The following is a 20,827-nucleotide window of genomic DNA, read 5'->3' on the forward strand; positions in this document are numbered from 1 at the left end:
GAGTTCCGGTCATGTTTGAGTTTGTTTACTTTTGAGGGGGTTTGTTTTCAGTGTTTAATAAACGTGTTATTTGTTATAAAAACCCTTGCCTAACTCATCTATATTTATTGTTGCCTGAATACGTAACATTAATTATGGGGGCTGCGTCCGGATTTGGATCGTTTGAGTTTAAAATGTTTTTTGAATTTTGAATCGGTGTTTTGGTAACGGGGATTGCTCGTTTTTTTTTGTTTGATTGACTTGTGAGTGGTATTCGGCAACGATGAATATTGATGAGTTTTTGGATTCGCCAGACGCGGATTTGTTAGCGAAGGCGAAAAAAACTGAAGTATCTGAGATTGCTAAGAGATTGCAACTTAAAGGTATTTTGGCGACTACATCAAAAGCTGTAATACAGAGAAAAATCGCATCACATTTTGTGGCTTCGGGTGATTTTGATGAATCGATTTTAGAATCGTTTCCAATAAGTAATCTGGAGATGCAGTTGCAAATTGAGCAAATGAGGTTGGAACAAAGTAAAGCAGAGTTGGAGCGTTATAAATTGGAATCTGACCAGAAAAAGAGAGAGTTTGAATATGCAATGGTGAATTTAAGGTCTGGGAATCAGTCTTCTGATTCTAAAAAACCGTTTGTTGCTAGCCAAGAAATTAAATTGGTCCCTCCATTTAGTGAAACAGAAGTGGAAAGATATTTTCAACATTTTGAAACTATTGCTCGGATGTCAGAGTGGCCGAAAGATAAATGGTCAGTGTTGTTACAGAGTGTGATTAAAGGCAAAACACAACAAGTTTATACAGCTTTAACTGCTGCGCAAGCATTAGATTATGATATTGTGAAAACAAATATTCTCAAAGCATATGAATTAGTCCCAGAAGCATATAGAGAAAGATTCAGGAGTTTGAAAAAGTCTGTGGAAAAGACTTATGTGGAATTTGCCTATGATAAAGCTATGTGTTTTGAGAGATGGGTTTCTTCTAAAAATGTAAATGAGGACTATGATACATTGAGAGAGCTGATTTTAATGGAGGAATTTAAAAGAAGCATTCCTGTTGAAGTAAGGACCTACTTAAATGAGAGGGATACTGATAAATTGCAGGACTGTGCTAGATTAGCTGATGAGTATGTTTTAATCCATAAGAATAAATTTCCTCAGGGTAGAATTTTCAAGAGGAAAAATAATATGGAGACTCCAGGTAAATTAGAAATTAAATCAGAGGTTAATGAGAGAGGTAAGGAGGAAGGAAAACCTGTGAAGGAAAGACAGTTTGGTCTTAACTATTGTAAGAAGCCTGGCCATGTAATAGCTAACTGTTTCAAATTGAAAAAGAAAGAGAAGGAAGCAGTTCCAGATGCTTGTGTGCAACATACTGAAGCACCTGTAAAGTTACAGGGTTTGGTAAACACAAATGAGGATTTGTTAGAGTCTGACAAAGTTAGAAAGGGATATGATCATTTTATAACTGAAGGGTTTGTATCCTTGAAAGAAGGATCTACTCTGGTGCCAATAAAAATTCTTAGGGATACTGGAGCTTCTCAATCACTGATGTTAGATAGTGTGTTGAAGTTTAATGAAGAGAGTGATACTGGTGAGGTAAATTACATAAGAGGTGTTGGAAGTGATTTTATGCCTGTACATTTACATGAAGTAAATTTAAAGTCAGGGTTAGTTACAGGATTTGTTAAAGTAGGACTACAGCATAGCTTACCTGTGAAGGGTACTTCTTTATTGTTAGGTAATGACTTGGCAGGTGGACAAGTTTTTCCTGAAGTGCATTTGACAATGGAATCAGAGGAACCAGAGGTGAATTCTAACACAGATTCTTCCTGTGTTGTGACTAGAGCTATGGCTAAAAAAATTGATGTGCAGAATGAGGTTGTTACTCATGACTGTTCGACTCAGGATTCGAGTTTTGAGGATGTGTCAGAGACTTTCTTACCTTCGTTGTTTGAACAAGATTCTGGGAGTATGTCTGACTATGAAGATTTATCTCTGTCTCGGAAGGAGATGATAGCAGAGCAGAATAGAGATCCTGAGATTATAAAATTAAGGGAACAAGCTTTACTAGGCAGTGAAATTGAGAAGGTGTCAGTAGGATATTATTTGGAAAAAGGAGTGTTGATGAGGAAGTGGAGGTCGCCTACAATTCCTGCAAGTGAGGAATGGAATGTTGTTTATCAGGTAGTTGTTCCTAAAGTTTATCGGAATGAGATTTTGACTTTAGCTCATAGTGTGCCTTTAGGTGGACATCAAGGGGTAAGGAAAACTGTGGACAAGATTTTAAAACATTTTTACTGGCCTGGTTTAAGAAAAGATGTGGCGATGTTTTGTAAGACGTGCCATACTTGTCAAATTGTGGGTAAACCAAATCAGGTTACACCAGTAGCTCCATTACAACCTATTCCAGCATTTGGTGAACCGTTTTCTAAAGTTATTGTAGATTGTGTTGGTCCATTACCAAAGACAAAAACTGGTTATCAGTATTTGTTGACTATCATGTGTACTTCGTCTAGGTTTCCAGAGGCAGTACCACTTAGGAATATAAAAGCTAAAACTGTGATGAAGGCTCTTATAAAATTCTTTACTTATTTTGGATTGCCTAAGGAAATACAAACTGATCAAGGTAGTAATTTTATGTCTGGATTGTTTCAACAGATAGTTTATAAATTGGGAGCTAAGCAAATCACTTCGTCTGCATACCATCCAGAATCGCAAGGTGCCTTGGAGAGGTTTCATTCTACTCTCAAGAATATGATTAGGACATATTGTGTGGAAAATGAAAGTGACTGGGATGAGGGTGTAAACTTACTTTTATTTGCAGTAAGGGAATCGGTACAGGAATCTTTAGGTTTTAGTCCATTTGAACTTGTGTTTGGGCATAGAGTTAGAGGACCTTTAGCTTTATTGAAGGAACAGTGGATTAGTAAGGAAGTGCATACTAATTTGTTGGACTATGTTTTGAAATTTAAGGACAGGTTACATAAAGCTTGTAGTTTAGCCAAGGAAAATTTAAAGTTGGCTCAGGAGAAAATGAAAACTTGGTATGATAAAGAAGCTAGGATGAGGATGTTTAAGCCTGGAGATAAGGTGTTGGTTCTTTTCCCAGTGCAGACAAATCCTTTACAAGCTAGATTTCATGGTCCTTATGAAATTGTGTCTAGAATCAATGATGTGGATTACGTAATAAAAACTCCAGATCGCAGGTCAACACAACTTTGCGACATAAATATGATTAAACCATATTTTGAGAAACAATCTGATACTGTGACTGTTGTGGTTAGTGAGAATGAGTTTGATTTAACTGGGAACATGATAGATGATTCATCTGACTTTCATTCTAAATCTAACATTGTTTCTGTTAGGTTACCTAATTCGACCATTTTGGAAAATATGGATGAGAAATTAGCACATTTACAGCTAGAGCAGAAACAACAGATGAAGGAATTGATTTTTAAGTATAAGGATTTGTTTCCAGATGTTCTGAGAAGGATTACTATAGCTTCACATGATGTAGATGTTGGAGATGCCAAACCTATTAAACAACATCCATATAGGATGAACATGGAAAAATGTGAACTTGCTGAGAAAGAAATTGAATATATGTTAGAGAATGATATTATTAGACATTCTAACTCGAATTGGAGTTCGCCATGTGTTATGGTGCCAAAACCTGATGGTAGTATTAGGTTTTGTACGGACTATAGGAAGGTGAATGCTGTAACGAAAACAGATGCATATCCAATTCCTAGAGTAGATGATTGTGTAGATAAGGTTGGAAAAGCAAAGTTCCTTACAAAGATTGATTTATTGAAAGGGTATTGGTGTGTTCCATTAACGGACAGAGGTAGAGAGATTTCTGCATTTGTAACTCCATCTGGGTTATATGAGTATAATGTTCTTCCATTTGGGATGAAGAATGCCCCAGGTACTTTCCAGAGGATGATTAATTCTGTGATTCAGGGATTGAAAGATACTGGTGCTTATATTGATGATTTAGTGACAGGAAATGATACTTGGGAAGCACACGTAATTGCGGTGGAGAAATTGTTTGAAAAGCTTTCAAAAGCTAACTTGACTATTAATTTAGCCAAGAGTGAATTTGGACATGCCACTGTGACTTACCTTGGTTATGTTGTAGGTCAAGGTAAGGTAGCTCCTGTTCAGGCAAAAGTTCAGGCAATTTTAGAGATTCCCACTCCGACGGGGGAAAAAACTCTCAGAAGATTTTTGGGAATGGTAGGATATTATAGAAAATTTTGTAAGAATTTTGCTAATGTTGCCCTTCCATTAATTAATCTTCTGCAGAAGAATGTAAAGTTTGTGTGGACAGTGCCTTGTCAGGAAGCATTTGAAAAATTGAAAACAATGATATGTCAACAACCTGTGCTTAAGGCACCTGACTTTGAAAAACCTTTTTCATTAGCTGTAGATGCTAGTGATGAAGCTGCGGGAGCAGTATTGATGCAAAGGAATGAGGGTGATGAGGTTGATCATCCAGTAGCTTACTTTTCTAAGAAATTTAATAAGCATCAAAGAAACTATTCAACAATAGAGAAAGAATTGTTATCTCTTGTTTTGGCTTTGGAATATTTTGAGGTATATGTTGGTACAACTCAAAAACCACTTATTGTTTACACTGATCATAATCCGTTAGTTTTTCTGAGTAAGATGAAAAACAAAAACAGAAGATTGTTAAATTGGAGTTTGATGTTACAAGAGTACAATATTGTGATAACTCATATTAAAGGTAAAGATAATGTGGTTGCTGATTGTCTATCTCGATGTTGAATGTACAATGTAATATTTTTTTTATTTGGAGTGGTTTTTTTTTATTGTAACACTCCTACTGTATTGTATATTGTGTATGTTATATAATTTATACATTTGTTTTTCTTGTAAGTGATTGTTAAAATTTTTGTTCTTGTCAGACCAAAAATGTTTTTTTTGGAGGGAGGTGTTACGTACCCGTGACACGTGGCAGTGGTACCCTTGTCATGTGACTGGGGTTGAAGTTATACTGGACATGAGGTAATGGTCTTGTGATGGTGGAGTGATGTCATTTTCCCGCCAGTAGAGGTCATGTGACAGGTTTTTTCTACAGGGTATAAAAGGAAGACCCACCCTGTCAGGTGGGGCAGTTCGTGGCGGAATTTGCCAAGATGACTTCATGTCACTGCGTGATTTAATGTGATGACGCAGTTTAGTTAAAAATGAAGTTCTATATAATGCCTAAAGTTTAAAAGGTCATTGCTAACGGTTTCTTTGCTGGTGGAGAGTGAAGAAAAGTTTGGAAGGTAAAAATCGAGGAGAACCGATTTTCGAAGGTGGAAAAGTTCGACCTTGTTTGATCCTCATTCGGAAGGATTTCGTTGACTATTCTCGCTGTTAATCCCTGGGTTGACCAGAAAGGATTGAGAATAGTGTGGGAAGAAAGGTCAGTACTTTTAAGCCGTTATATTTTATAAAATTCTTCGTGGGAAAGTTCGACGCCGGGGAATCGAAGGACATCGACGTGGAAGAGAATTTAAATCGCCTTAAAAAGTCTCTCCCTTTTAAAAGGACTGTGAGCTTTTGAACTTTTGGCATATCGCTCTAAAGAACTGTTTTCTTTTGGCATACCGTTTTAAAGAACTGTTTTTTTTCAATACCGCTTTAAAGACTGTTTGGGACTGCAAAGCTATTAAGAACTGTTTGAGCAGCTGCCCAGCAGCTGAGTTCCGGTCATGTTTGAGTTTGTTTACTTTTGAGGGGGTTTGTTTTCAGTGTTTAATAAACGTGTTATTTGTTATAAAAACCCTTGCCTAACTCATCTATATTTATTGTTGCCTGAATACGTAACATACTGTATGTCTACCAGAAAATGAATCTCCAGGTAGTATATGGTGACCTACTTGTATATGTTAATTAATAAATTTACTTTGAACTTCGAGTAGGTGAAGCTTTGTCTCGTACCATCCCTGCACCTTAAGGAGTTCTTTGTGTTTCCTTCCCAGTAGAGATGAATTGTCTTTGACCTGAATCATTAACTTTGTTTCTCTTCCCAACGGTGTTGTCTGGCCCCCTGAATACTTCCTGTATTTTCAGTATTAGTTTTAGATTTCTAGCTTTTTCAGTTTTTCTTTAGTCTCCATGGTTCTGCCTGCACATTAGGCTGCTTTAAAGAGAGATCCATTGACTCACCTGCTGCCTGTGGCAGTTTCAAGTCCAATCCATGAAAATTATTCAAAATAACTCAAAAATTGAACAAATTAAAATGATCATAATTCTCAGGAGACATGTACTTCAACAATTGTTATGTTTAACTTGAAATCAAGTAGACTAATACATTAGCAGCCTGATACAATATATTTTAACGAAGAGGAATTGATCACAATCAGCCACTTTCCTTTCATACATATTCATAGTGAGAAAGGAACCCTCTTTTTCTTCTTAGAAACCTGCAACTATTTTCATTGTCAGTGCCCAGATGATATTGCAGCTCTCAAACAAATTGTTACAATTGGCATACGTTGCCCTCTTAAGAAATTTTTGGTAAACGGTGCAGAATGAGATTCAAAAACACTGTAATAAGTAATATAAATGTAGGTATGACTGGTTCTTCATATATGATGCCTGACTTGCTGAGTATTTGGTGCATTGTCTTTATTTGAATATAAATTTATAATGTTTATAACTTAGAGTGATTTGTTTGTCCTTAAATTAAGCAATACTCTGAACAGGGTTGGAGCCCTCATTTGCTTTGTCTTCCTTCACTTTACCTAAAGGAGTCATCAGAAAGCTTTGTTCCAGATCAGTTTCCATTTCTGTCATCTGTCTGCTTTCTTGCTTGGGCATCTTGTTGATTTTGGCAAATGACTGATAGATTTGTGCAAAGGTCTTGTTCTTGGTTTCAGGTAAGACAAGGCAAAGATACAGTGATCCTAGTAGACAAATTACCGCAAACAGCAGGAAACAGAATGTTCCCAGGCCACTCTGTGTGTAAAGAAAAAAGTCAATAAATAAATCAATAAAGATCATCACCTTAAAAGGTTAGCATATTTTCAAGACTTATTGTTTCTCTTCCATATTTTCAACCGCTGCAATTTGATTTTCATTACCACTGAATTCACAGCCATTTCTCTTCCAGTAACGTCAACCTCAGAAAATCTGTTCTTCTCTCTGAAAGGATTTTCCTTTGTCACTGTTACCTTGTTCATCATCAATGGTTCAACCATTCCCTTTGCCCTGTTCCTTCCACTCACGCTCTGTCTGAAATTTAAAACTATTTTATTGTCCTCAATCTTTCCCTGTTCTAACAAAGGTCATTTTTCTGAAATATTCCTTTCCATGGATGCTGCCTGGCTTGCAGAGAGTTTCCACCATTTCTATTTTTACTTCAGGTTCCAGAATTTGTTTTATTTTCATGCTCTTCAAAATATGCCTACTTCCACAATTTCTGAGAGTGTGAAGCAGGAGCATAAAAAAATCATTTTCTCATTTGTCATTGTCTGCCTCCAGCAGTGGCTGTGTTTTTGATTTCTATTACAGCAGTTATTGGCCACTCCAGTAATGAAATCTACTGGTACAGAGGCAGACTTATTTAATAAATTTAATGCCCAAGGCCCTCTTGTGATGGCAGGAATGATCAACATTCAGGAAGGATGTAGCCCAACAGTTGAGAAGTCACAGTATAGAAGGGCAGAGACTGATGGAAAATAGTATTCATACAGATGGATGCCTAATAGCTGGCATTGACATGGTAAGCACCTTCGTCAATTGCCCTGCCCATTTCCCAACAGGAGGCTCAGTGTTAACCCTTCTCATAGAGCCATCTACATATTGCTTGAGAAAACTTTCCTGAAGGCATTTAACAAATTGCACCCTATCCAAACCCTTCCCTCAACCATGTTTATTTAATTTCCACAATTTAATATCCCAATCTCATGTGCTTATCCATGCCCCGAGTTCATCTGCCTTACCTGACAGATTTCTTAAATCAAAATAAATGCAGCTTAGCCAATCAGATCTTCCTTGCTCCCTGCCCTGCTTCTACCTACTGAACTTAATGCTTTAATTTTTTTCTCTCTTATTTTAATTGACCCACAAATACTTTGAGTCACCACCCCACCCCTCCAGAGTGACACTAGCAAATCTCCCCAGCAGGATATTGGTCCCCCTCCATTTCAGGTGCAGTCTGTTTTTCATATACAGACTACCTCTGTGCAAGGAGAGATCCCAATGTCCCAATTGGAATCCTAAATTCCTTCTTCCTGCACCAGCTTTTCAGCCATGCATTTATCTGTCCTATTCTCCTATTCTTGCCCTCACTAGCATGTGGCACTGAGAGTAATCTGGAGGTTATAGACCTTGAGGTCATCCTTTTTAACCTTCTGCTCAACTCTCTATATTTACTCTACAGGATCTCATCCTATGTTGCTGGTATTGATGTACACAACAACCTCTGGTTGATCACCTTCCCCCTTTTCATCTGTTCAGAAACTTCCTTAATCTTGGCACACAGGAGTCAACATAATGTATTTTACATACTTCATCGGTTTGCCCAGTGTTTAATTGGGCAATCATTAACATATATGTTTAAATTGTTATTGTAATATTAGAAATAAAAAAACCTACAGAATTATGATTTAGTAACATCTTTTTTTCCGTTTTTTTTCTAGCAGTGGGTATTAAAATCGTACAGCACAGATACAGGTCTAGGCCAGTTGTTAAGCATCCAAACTAGGTTGAGAATAGGGCCAATTAAGGATCAATGCAGTCATCTCTCGTGTGAAGCCACAAGAAATGGAGTGGTTTAAATGAATATTTCTCATTACCATACAGAAAGTCATAGAAACTAGGGAATTCAGTAAAGAGGATAGTGACATGTTGGAACATTACAAAAAAGAGGAAGTGCTGTGGTCCAAAAATGAACAAAAAGTGAAACAGGGAGCTTGGGGATACAGGTCTCCGAAGGTGATGGTAAAAACCATATGGCACGTTTCCCTTCATTGGTTGGCCTTTGAGCATAGAAGTCCGAAGGTCATGTTGCCTCTGTATGAAATACTAGTCAGTCCACATTGGAATACTGTGTGCAGTCTTGCACTATTGTCACCACACTATAGGAACGATGTGGAAGCTTTAGAGACAGTGCAGAAGAGGTTCACCAGCATGTTGCGTGGATTGAAGAATATCAGCTATAAGGAGAGGTTGGATAAACTTGGATTGTTTTCTTTGGAGTACTGAAGATTGAGGGGAGACCTAGTATTGGCCTATAGAATTATGAGTCATATGTAAAGTAGATAGTTTCTCTCCCAGGGTGGAAAGGTCAATTACAAAAGGGCATAGGTTAAGACAGGAGGTGAAAAGTTTAAAAGAGATGTGTGAGGCAAGAATTTTGTTTACACAGAGAGTAGTAGGTGCTGAAACAGGCTGCCAAAGGAGGTGGTAGAAGCAAATACGATGGCAACATTTAACAGGCATTTAGATAGATACATGAACGGGCAGGAATTAGATGGAGAGAGACAATGTGCAGGCAGATGAGATTAGCTAGTTTGTCATCATTGCCAGTGCAAACATTTGTGTTCCTGTATTCTGTTCTTTATGCACAAGAATAATTTTTAGTAAAATTAACTTCAGCATGTCAAAATTTGTTCCTGACTCCTAGGGTGCTCTGTAAGCATAAAACATAGTGGTAAGTCCTATAATTGTTGGCAAATCATTCCTTTGATAGAACAAACGTATCAGTTAGAAACAAGAGGAGGCCACCCAGACCTGAAGCTCATTCCAGCATTCATTAAAATAGGATTGTAACTTCACCTCCACATCCCTGCCTAATCTCCTAATCCTTTCACTTCGAAGATTCTATATACTGTAAATTAGTCTTAAATTTTTTCATAGAGTCTATTTTGACTGCCCATTGAGGAAGAGAGCTGCAAACAATGACCTCTCCCTGAGAGAACAAAAAATGTCTGTCTTGAACTGGTGGTATCGTATTTTCAAATAGTGGCCTCTATTTCTAGATTCTCCCACATAAAAAATCCCTTTCCACATCCATATCCAGATTTTTTTTAAGATGCCTTCTGTTGGTTTTTAAAAGCTTTTATAAATCCTCTAACTTCCAACTATTTTTTGCTCTACTATATGCCCTTTCTTTAGCTTTTATGTTGTTTTTGATTTCCCCTGTCAGCCACTGTTGCGTCATCTTGCCTTTAGAATATTTCTTCTTTGGGATGTATCCATCATGTGCATTCCAAAATTTAATTCATTGCTGCTCTGCCATCATCCAAAATCAGCTCTGGCCAGCTCCTCTCTCATGCCTCTGTAACTCCCTTTACTCCACTATAGTACTGATACATCTGACTTGTGCTTCTCCTTCTCAAAATGCAGTGATCATGTTATGATCACTATCTCCTAAGGGTTCCTCTACCTTAAGCTTCCTGTTCAAATCTGGTTCATTGCTGCATGGCACAGGCATCAATCTAGAGATTGCCATGGAAGTCCTGCTGTTTAGTTTTCTACCTGACTCCCTAATTCTCTCTGTAGGATCTCCTCCCTTTTCCTCCCTATGTCATTGGTGTCAATATGTACCAAGACTTCTGGCTACTCACCCTCGCCCTTTAGAATGCTGTAGACCTGTTCCAGGAAATGCCTGGCCTGGCACTTGAGAGCCAACATACCATCCAGGTGTCTCTTTCACATCCAAAAAATTTCATGTCTACTCCTCTAACAATGGCATCCCCTATCACTGCCACAGCCCTTTTCTCCCTCCTTCCCTTCTGAGTGCCAGTGTCAGACTAAATACCGGAGAACAAATTCCTGCGGCTTACACCCCCCATGCCCCCCCACTGGGCAGGTCGCCCACTCACAGTATCCAAAGCAATCCGCTCATTATTAAGGGGAACAGGTTCACTCTGCACTGGCTGCCCATTTCATTCTCCTCTTCTGATAGTTGCCCAGGTACCTGCCTCCTGCAACTTCAGGGTAACTACCTCTCTGTTACTCCTATCTATCACCGCCTCAGATTCCCGTAAGAGACAAAGGTCACTGAACTGATGATGCAGTTCCTTAACACGTTCTTTGAGGAGCTGCTGCTTGATGTAGATGTGGTTAACCAGCAGGCTGGAGGTCTCCCAGAATTCCCACATCTCACACTGACCCTGGAACCATTCTCACTGCACTAACTGTGCCCTAATGGATGAAGAATGAAGAAGAAGAAATTTACCTTGCCCAACCTTGTTTACAAGCCATTGGCACAGTAGTTTTAAGCCTTTGAAGACAATCCTATGGCTGTTGCAAAAACAATGTTCTGCTACCACTGATATCTTCAAATAACCCAAATGGATACACCCCTTGTGCTCCTTGATGCGGGTTTCCACCGTGAGTCCTGTCTGGCCGATATATGCCCAACATTCACAGGGAATTCTGAAAACGCCAGCCATCCTGAATCCCACGTCATCTTTGACCCACATAAACAGTTATTTGAGCTTCCTTATGGGTTTGTGAGTGGTATTCATCCAGTATTCTGGTACTGGCAAGTCAGATGGGTGAAGAAATCGGTGGTAGAAGAACATTGCATTTGTAATGGCCATAGAATTGACTTTGACACCATGAAACTACTGTGGCGTGCCAATGGCTTTTGGGACCACCTGGTGAAGGAAGTCATTGAAATAAAATGAGTGGAAAAGAATTTTAACAAAGATGAAGGTCTCACTCTAAGTAAGAACTGGAATTTGATTGTAAATAAGGTGGGACAGCGGAAACCTGATCGGATGAGAACTAATCAACCAGGAGGGATGGATGACCGGGGGGGTGTCTACATCACTGGACTAGACATGCCTAGGCATCATCCCTGATTAAGATGGCAGCTTGTCCTCTGTTAAAATTGATACCTGTACCCAGTTGGAAGCCCAAGAAGAGTTTATTTGTCATATATGCCGGGAAAGCACTAGATCCTTTTTAATAAGGATACTCTTCAAATGAGAGCATAAGGCTGGAATGTGAAGAGGGGCAATCACTTTGCTGGGATGATGCTGCGTTCATCCCAACAGTGGGAAACAGAAGAGCAGATGGGTAGGCAAATCATAGAAAGATATAAGATAAATAGGTTTGTAGTAATAGAGGAAGGGAATTTCTCCAATATTAACTATAACATTAAACAGTAACTGCTAACTGGTGTGTTTTAGTTGGGGTGGAATTTTTAAAAGTGCATCCAGAGGAGCTTGGTAACAATAGTACACAGAGAGTCCACATAGGGAAAGGCAGTGATATATTTAGTCCTAAGAAATGAAGGTAACCAAGTGGATGAAGTGTAAGTGGGTGAGCACCTTGGGGAGAGTGAACATAAAACCTTAAGTTTCATAGAAACATAGAAAACCTACAACACAATACAGGCCCTTCGGCCCACAAAGCTGTGCTGAACATTTCCATATGTAAGCTATGTGCTTACCCATAGCCCTCTATTTTTCTAAGCTCCATGTACCAATCCAGGAGATTCTTAAAAGACCCTATCGGTTCCGCCTCTACCACCGTCGCCGGCAGCCCATTCCACACAATCACCTCTCTGCGTATAAAACTTAACCCTGACATCTCCTCTGTACCTACTTCCAAGCACCTTAAAACTATGCCCTCTTGTGATAGCCATTTCAGCCCTGGGAAAAAGCCTCTGACTATCCACACGATCAATGCCTCTCATCATCTTATACGCCTCTATCAGGTCACCTCTCGTCCTCTGTCGCTCCAAGGAGAAAAGGCCGAGTTCACTCAATCTATTCTCTTAAGGCATGCTTCCCAATCCAGGCAACATCCTTGTAAATCTCCTCTGCACACTTTCTATGGTTTCCGCATCCTTCTGGTGAGGTGACCAGAATTGAGCACAGTACTCCAAGAGGGGTCTGATCATGGTCCTATATATCTCTAACATTACCTCTCAGCTCCTAAACTCAACCCCACAGTTGATGAAGGCCAATGCACTGTATGCCTTCTTAACCACAGAATCAACCTGTGTAGCAGCTTTGAGTGTCCTATGGACTCAGACCCAAGATCCCTCTGTTCCTCCACATTGCCAAGTCTTACTGTTAATACTATATCCTGCCATCATAATTGACCTACCAAAATGAACCACTTCACACTTGGCTGGGTTGAACTCCATCTACCACTTCTCAGCCCAGTTTTGCATCCTATCAATGTCCCGCTGTAACCTCTGACAGCCCTCCACACTATCCACAACATCTCCAACCTTTGTGTCATCAGCAAATTTACTAACCCATCCCTCCACTTCCTCATCCAGCTCATTTATAAAAATCACGAAGGGTAGGGGTCCCAGAACAGATCCCTGAGGCACACCACTGGCCACCGACCTCCATGCGGAATTTGACCCGTCTACAACCACTCTTTGCCTTCAGTGGGCAAGCCAGTTCTGGATCCACAAAGCAATGTCCCCTTGGATCCCAAGCCTCCTTACTTTCTCAATAAGCCTTTCACTGTTATTATGTGAAGGGATAAGTATAGTCCTGAAATAGTGGAAAGTCGACTTGAATACCAATAGACAGCACAGTGATGCAGCTGGTTCAAAGGTTCATTTATTGTCAAAGCATGTATTCGTATACAAGTTTGAAATTTGTCTTCTCCTAATAGCCATGAAACAAAAAAAGAACATAAAAGTCGTTCAGAGAGAGACATTATAACCCCCCTACACACAAAAAGAACAACATCCTGATCATCAACTCCCTCCTCCTGCACAAAAAACTACAGATCACAACAGAACATCAACTCACAAAGACCCTCCCCTTGCACAACAAAACGGAAAAGGAACAGGCGATAAAAACACTGAATATAAAAAGTCTAAGTCTGAAAAAGTCCACAGTCCATAAACACAGAACCATGACAGCATCCTCCAATATCACCGGCATTCATCGAAAGAAAGGGACACCACACGAGGCAGAAAGGCCTACCCGCCTGCCACAGTGAGCCGTACAGCAATACGCCGCTCACAGACTCCTTCCCCGGCAGTGACGAAAAGGAAGGCAGTCAGCGCTGAGCTCTTGCTCATCTTCTGCATTCACCTCGATGTCTCAATCTTCCTTGACGCTTTAATCCGTGACTTAACGTTTAAGAAAAACTTGGACAGGTGTAAAGTGGATGAGAGGTGTATGGAGAGATATGGTCCAGGTGCAAGTCAGTGGGACTAGGCAGAAAAATGGTTTGGCATAGCCAAGAAGGGCCAAAAGGCCTGTTTCTGTGCTGTAATGTTCTATGGTTCTATGGTTAATGGGTGTTCTAACCGGCAAAATGGAGTCGTTCTTTGCATTTGTGGCTGTCTGAGTACACGCTTGCTTTCACAGACAGCAAAGCGCTAGATCAATCTCTAAACTGCAAACCGCCGGCTCTATCAGTCCCAGAAACACATTTAAGGTGAAAAACAGATGTAGAAGAAGTAAAGCAGACATTTTCGTGGGCTATCTGGAAGATGTCGACCGAGGGAGTATTGTACAGTGGCGCCATTTTGACCTTTAAGGTAGAGTTACAGATTGCCTTACAGTGCCGGAAATCCAGATACTGTCTGTGTAGAGATTAAATATTCACCCTGGTTTACTCAGCTTTCTCCCATATCATGGAAAAGTGCTGGTTAGTAGCTGAACTGGCCACCTTGAAGAGTTGCTGTGTTGAAGTGAGTGGTAGGATCTGGAGGGAGTTGATGAGATTGTGGAGAGAATAAAAATGTTCAGAGTAAATTTATTACCAAAGTGCATATATGTCACCATATACAACCCTGAGCTTTCTTGCAGGCATTCACAGTAAATACAAAAAACATGATAGAATTGATGAAAGACCGAACAGGATAGACAAGCAACCGACGTGCTAAAGACCACAAACTCTGCAAATACAAAAGCAAAAACAAAGAAATAATAATAATACTAAATAAGCAATAAATATCAAGAATATGAGTTGAGGAGTCCTTAAAGGAGAGTCCACAGGTCGTGCGAACAGTTCAGTTGAGTTATAGAGTGATAGAGAAGTAAAGCACAGAAACAGGCCCTTCAGCCCATCTAGTCCATACCAACGATTTATACTGCTTACTCCCATTAACACGTATCAGGACCACAGCCCTCCATACCCCTGCCATCTATGTAGCTCTCCAAACTCTCTTTAACCTTGAAATTGAGCTCACATGTACCACTTGTGCTGACAGCTCATTCCACACTCTCTTGACCTTCTGACCTTCAACCTCCCATGTGTGACCTTGTCAAATGCCTTGCTAAAGTTCACACAGACAATACCCATTGCCTTGCCTTCATCAGCTTTCCAAGTAACTGCCTTGAAAAACAACCAATGAGTCAAAAAGACAAGACCTGGCAGAATGCTGGAAATCCAAGCAACACACAGAAAATGCCGGAGAAGCTCAGCAGGCCATGCAGCATCTATGGAATAGAGTACAGGCGACATTTCAGGCTGAAACCCTTTGGCAGGACTGAAAGACGACTCTTGACTCAATGTGCAGGTCACAATTTTGTGTGTGCTACCTGGCAAATATAGATTAGGAGCAGTTAATAGCAAATGTATCTATATTTAGGAAGTGGTAGTCTTTTAAAAGTGAATTAGTGACAGTTTAGGGTCAACAGGTTCATAATGATAATGGGTATACACAGCAAATGCAAGAAACTCTAGTTATCAAAAGATATCAGGGGGTTGATAAAGATATAAAAAAGTAAACATAACTAGATATGGAACACTGAAAAGAGGGGAGGTCCTACAGAAGAATAGAGGTGCCTGGAAAAGTAATTAAGAGAGCCAAGTGAGAGTCTACAACATATCACTGACAAATAGATCAAGGAAAATGGCACCACTCTCCAAGACCTGCAACCCATTTCTACCACACCAACTTTTGGCACACATTCATTTAGCTAATTGTACTTGTCCTAAGATATCCTGCATCCAACTCTGGGAATAATCCAGATGTGATTACATTTGAGGCTCTTCTTCCTCATTTGGAACCTAGCTCCATACCGACTGACAAAATGCTGGAGGAACTCAGCAAGTCAGGTAGCACCTATGGAGGGGAAAAAAACAGTCGACATTTTGGGCCAGGACTGAAAAGGAAGGGGGCAGAAGCCAGAATAAAAAGATAAAGGAGTGAAAGGGATATAGGGGTTGAAATAAGAAGCAAGGAGGTGATAGGTGGAAGAAGTTCATGATATCAGGTTGGAGGCTACCCAAACAGAATGAGGTGTCAAAGGAAGCCATGGATAGACATGTCAGACTGGGAATGGGAAGTTGTATTGAAATAGATAGATACCAGGATATCCTGACGGTGTGGCAGACAGTGTAAAGGTACTCGACAAAGTGGTCCCCCAATCTGCATTGGGTCTCACCAATGTAGAAGAGACCATGTTGAATACAATATTGATTGGGATTGGTTTATCGAGTATCTTCGCTCTGTTCGCTGCCAAAAATCCAGTCAAGTCACTTCTTATTGTTATTTCGACCATAACTGCTGGTACGGTACACAGTAAAAATGAGATAATGTTTTTCAGGACCATGGTGCTACATGAAACAATACAAAAACTACACTGAACTACGTAAAAACACAGAAAAAACTACACTAGAATACAGACCTACCCAGGACTGCATAAAGTGCACAAAACAGTGCAGGCATTACAATAAATAATAAACAAGACAACAGGCACAGTAGAGGGCAGTAAGTTGGTGTTAGTCCAGACTCTGGGTATTGAGGAGTCGGAAACTGTTACATAGTCTGGCAGGGTCTTCCAGTGGCTACCCATTTCCATTCTGACATAAGACATAGGAACAGAATTAGTCTACTCAAGTCTGCTCCATTATTCATTCATGGCTGATTTATTAACCCTCTCAACCCCATTCTCCTGTCTCCTCATTACTGTGACACTTATAATTATCAACCCATCAACCTCCACTTTAAATATACACAATGACTTGGTCTCTACAGCCAACTGTGACAAAGAACTCCACAGATTCACCACCTTATCACCAAATTACTTCTCATCTCTGTTCTAAAGGGACATCCATGTATTCTGAGGCTCTGCCATCCGGTCCTAGACTCTCACCCACTACTGAAAACATCCTCTCCATGCCTCCTCTGTTGCCATGATGAGGCCAAACCCAGGTTGGAGGAGCAACACCTCACATTACATTTGTGTAGTCTCCAAATTAATAGCATGAATATCAATTTCTCCAACTTTTGGTAATTTCTCCCCCTTCCCACTTCTCTATTTTCCATTCCCCATTCTGGTTATTCTCTAATCCCTTCTCTTCTCTTCATCTGCCAATCATCTCCCTGTGGTTCCCTTCTTCCTCTTTCTTCCATGGACCACTGTCCTCTCCTGTTAGATTTCTTCTTTTTCAGCCCTTTACCTTTACCACCTATCACCTCCTAGTTTCTTACTTTTTTATTCCCCCCCCACCTGGTCTTGCCTAAAATCTTCCACCTTCCTCTCCCCCCACCCCAACTTTCTTATTCTGGCTTTGGCCCCCTTCCTTTCCAATCCTGATGACGGGTCTCAGCCCTCCAATGTGTTCTGCCTGACTTGCAGACTTTCTCCAGCACTTTGTGTGTCTGTTGCTCAAGATCTCCAACATCTGCAGAATCCGGTGTGTTCCTCATGATGACTACGCAGGACGTCTTTCCTTGCTCTGCTGATATACCCAGAAGGATATATTTTTCTATTTGTCGGTATTCAGTAATGTTTTATATTAGCGATTATCTAATTAAAAAAGAGAAATAAATGACCTGAGATGGCCTGAAAATATACAGAACACTTTCAATTCTGACGGTGTTTTTATGTCCAATATTTATGAAACTAGATTACATGTAGTACCAAAACACCTGATCATGTAATGGATGGGAACTCATTCAACTGCATTAGCCAGGTCAACAGGGTTTCACTCTCTGACAGCATGTGTGCCAGATGTTTTATAATCTCTTGTGCTGTATCTTAATGAAGGTATTCTTAGAGACAAATTTAATTATCTACTCAGCTGGTTACAAACTCAGAAAATCTAACACATCTGTCAAATATGACTTCTCTTTTATAAATCCATGCTGAATCTGTCCCCTTCCCCAACTGTCTTTCTTTTTCAATCTTTTTATTAATATCAACATGATAAGATTAATACATAGTTATTGGGATTACAAAATTACAAAATTAAAATGAACATGAAAGGACAGGCAATAAGTACAATATAGTTAAGTCTTCCCAAATCATGAATGATACAACTATCATATAAACGAAACAACAAAAAAACTAGGTATATCATGTTGAAAAAAACAGAAAAGAGAAAAAGGTAAAAAAAATATTATTACTCTAAGAAAAACTAATCTAACAAACTAACCACTAACTAATAAAGAAAAAAAAAGGAAAAAAGGAAGGAAAAAAATGGGCTGTTTATAGTATCTATAAAAAGACAAAGAATCATCAGTGTCCCCAACTCTGATCCTCTCAACATACATATAATCAAAACCGGAAAAACAAATAGGATTGGAACAGGGTCAAATTACATCATGTGAAAATATTGAATAAATGGCCTCCAAGTCTTTTCAAATTTAATAGAAGGGTCATATATGACATTTCTAATTTTTTCCAAATTTAGACATAACATAGTTTGAGAAAATCAATGAAATAGGGGGTTTAATTTCTTTCCAATTCAACAAAATAGATCTTCTAGCCATTAATGTAAGGAATGCAATCATCTGACAAGCAGAAGAAGATAAACTTCCCCAACTGTCCTCTCACTACTTTGAAGAACTTTCATAATCCCCACTAATGATGCTAAACTTAATCATCTGTAGTTCATAGCTTCCTCACTCTTCTTTCAGTCAGCTACATTAGCTACTATGCATTGCATCTACAATTTAGAATCTAAAATATTCCCAAACTGAGATACCTGATTTAAAGTCATGGGACTGATGATATTAGAGACTTCTTTGTAGACTTCTTCCCATCCAGACGGTCTGTTAGGAGACGAATCTCAAGGTTGTATAATGTATACATACTTTGATAATAAATGTACTTTGAACTTTGGACTTGAAAATCCAAGCAACTGAACTGTGGCCATTACAGAGATTTTAATCTACAATACTTTTGGTTAGTTCTTGGTAAAATCTACATGCCAGCAAACTGGAGGAGAAACTGGTCAACCATACTGGTCATCATAGAATGAAACTGGTACTCCATGGAGAAGGTCACATGTCCAACAGCCGACCTTTCCAGGTTGTTGCAGAACCAAGAGCATGAAACCAAACAGTGATTCAAGCTCAGCAGTGAAACCAGGGAATTGTCAAGGATAATCATGTGCATTTCATGACATATCAAGCGAGACATTTCCTTTCTAATTTTATCCTTAGATATTAATGCTAGGCATGCTTGGCTAAACAGTTGTCACTTGGGCCAAAAATTATTCATGTTATAATGTGAGTATTATTAAAAGTAAGTTAATACTAATCGGGAAGCTGTTGGTAGCAAGAGGCGGGATCCGGCGTTGGACCAGAGTTGTGGAAGGAGAGGAACTGAGGGCTTATGCCAAATGCAAGACTGAACTGAGTCTGCAGGATGGCTGCATTTTCTGGGGGGGGGGGGCGAGGGTCATCGTGCCTCCCCCTGGCCATTCACAGATTGTTGAGGATATTCATGAGACTCACCCAGGGGTGTCTCGAATGAAAAGCCTTGCAAGATCCTATGTCTGGTGGCCAAGAATGGATCAGGATCTGCAGAACAAGGTAAAATCATGCACACAATGTCAGACCAATCAGAAGATGCCACCACCAGCTGCTTTGCACCCATGAGAGTGGCGAGTCTACCACTGGTCTAGGCTACATTTGGACTTTACTGGCCCCTTTATGGGACAGATGTTTCTTGTAATGGTAGATGTGCATTCCAAATGGATTGAAGCTCACGTCATGAGCATCACCACAGCCCCCTCAACCATAGACAAACTCAGGCAAGTGTTTGCAGTCCACGGGTTGCCTGACACTCTGGTTACTGATAATGGCCCGACGTTCACCAGTGAGCTGTTCGGTGAGTTCATGCGGCAGAATGGCATTCGTCACATTTGGACGGCTCCTTTCCACCCAGCCTCAAATGGTTTGGCTGAGCGGGCTGTTCAGACAGTGAGGGAAGGCCTGAAGCGGATGACAGGGGACTCTCTTGGTACTTGGCTTTCATGTTTCCTGTTTAAATACCACCTCACTCCACAGACTACGACTGCACGCAGTCCAGCAGAGATGCTGATAGGGTGTAGGCCTAAGTCAAGATTGGACCTGCTGTGCCCAGACAAGAAGGCAAAAGTGGAGAGAAAGCAGGAAAAGCGAAGGAGGGACATGATCAACATGCGCGAGAGACAGTTAGAACCGGATGACAATGTCTATGTGAGAAACAATCAGCAATGGCTACCTGGTGTTATTCTTAAGCAGGGTGGTCCAGTCTCCTATGTTGTTAAGTTGACCGACGGACGTGTTTTCCGCGGACATCAGGACCACGTGCGCCTGCGTCATGATTCTGGCTCAGAGGTAGACAGTTCCATGGAGTTTCCAATGTTGAGACAGACTACTGGGGAAGCATGTCTACCAGTGACTTTGCCAGAGGGAGAGATGCTGGCAGAGGGGTCGGGGTCCCCTGAAGAGGATGGACATTCTCACACTGACACACAGACCCTTCTCATGTCCCCAACACCAGATCCACCCAAAACATCCTCACCAGCGGTGCCTGCTGGGTCACCGGGGGTAGTGCATAGATCGCAGCGCCCTCGCAAACCTCCTGACAGACTGAATCTTTGATTGGATAGTTTCTTTTGTTGCGAGATTGAATGTTGAATTTGCCACTT

General features: G+C 40.3%; 1 protein-coding gene across 4 annotated transcripts in view; it reads right to left on the reverse strand.

The window, feature by feature from the left end:
• Positions 1-6,279: 6,279 nt before the first annotated feature.
• The window catches only part of slc2a9l2 (solute carrier family 2 member 9, like 2), a 374,573-nt gene continuing 360,025 nt past the window's right edge, over positions 6,280-20,827 (reverse strand). For all 4 annotated transcript variants that reach the window (XM_073043122.1, XM_073043121.1, XM_073043123.1 and 1 more), the window contains one exon: positions 6,280-6,970. In XM_073043122.1, the coding sequence (XP_072899223.1) occupies positions 6,698-6,970 (273 nt within the window). In that variant the 3' untranslated portion in view covers positions 6,280-6,697. The remainder of the gene's footprint in view (positions 6,971-20,827) is intronic.

The sequence above is a fragment of the Hemitrygon akajei genome, chromosome 4 (assembly GCF_048418815.1).
Source record: "Hemitrygon akajei chromosome 4, sHemAka1.3, whole genome shotgun sequence".
Taxonomy (NCBI): Eukaryota; Metazoa; Chordata; class Chondrichthyes; order Myliobatiformes; family Dasyatidae; genus Hemitrygon; species Hemitrygon akajei.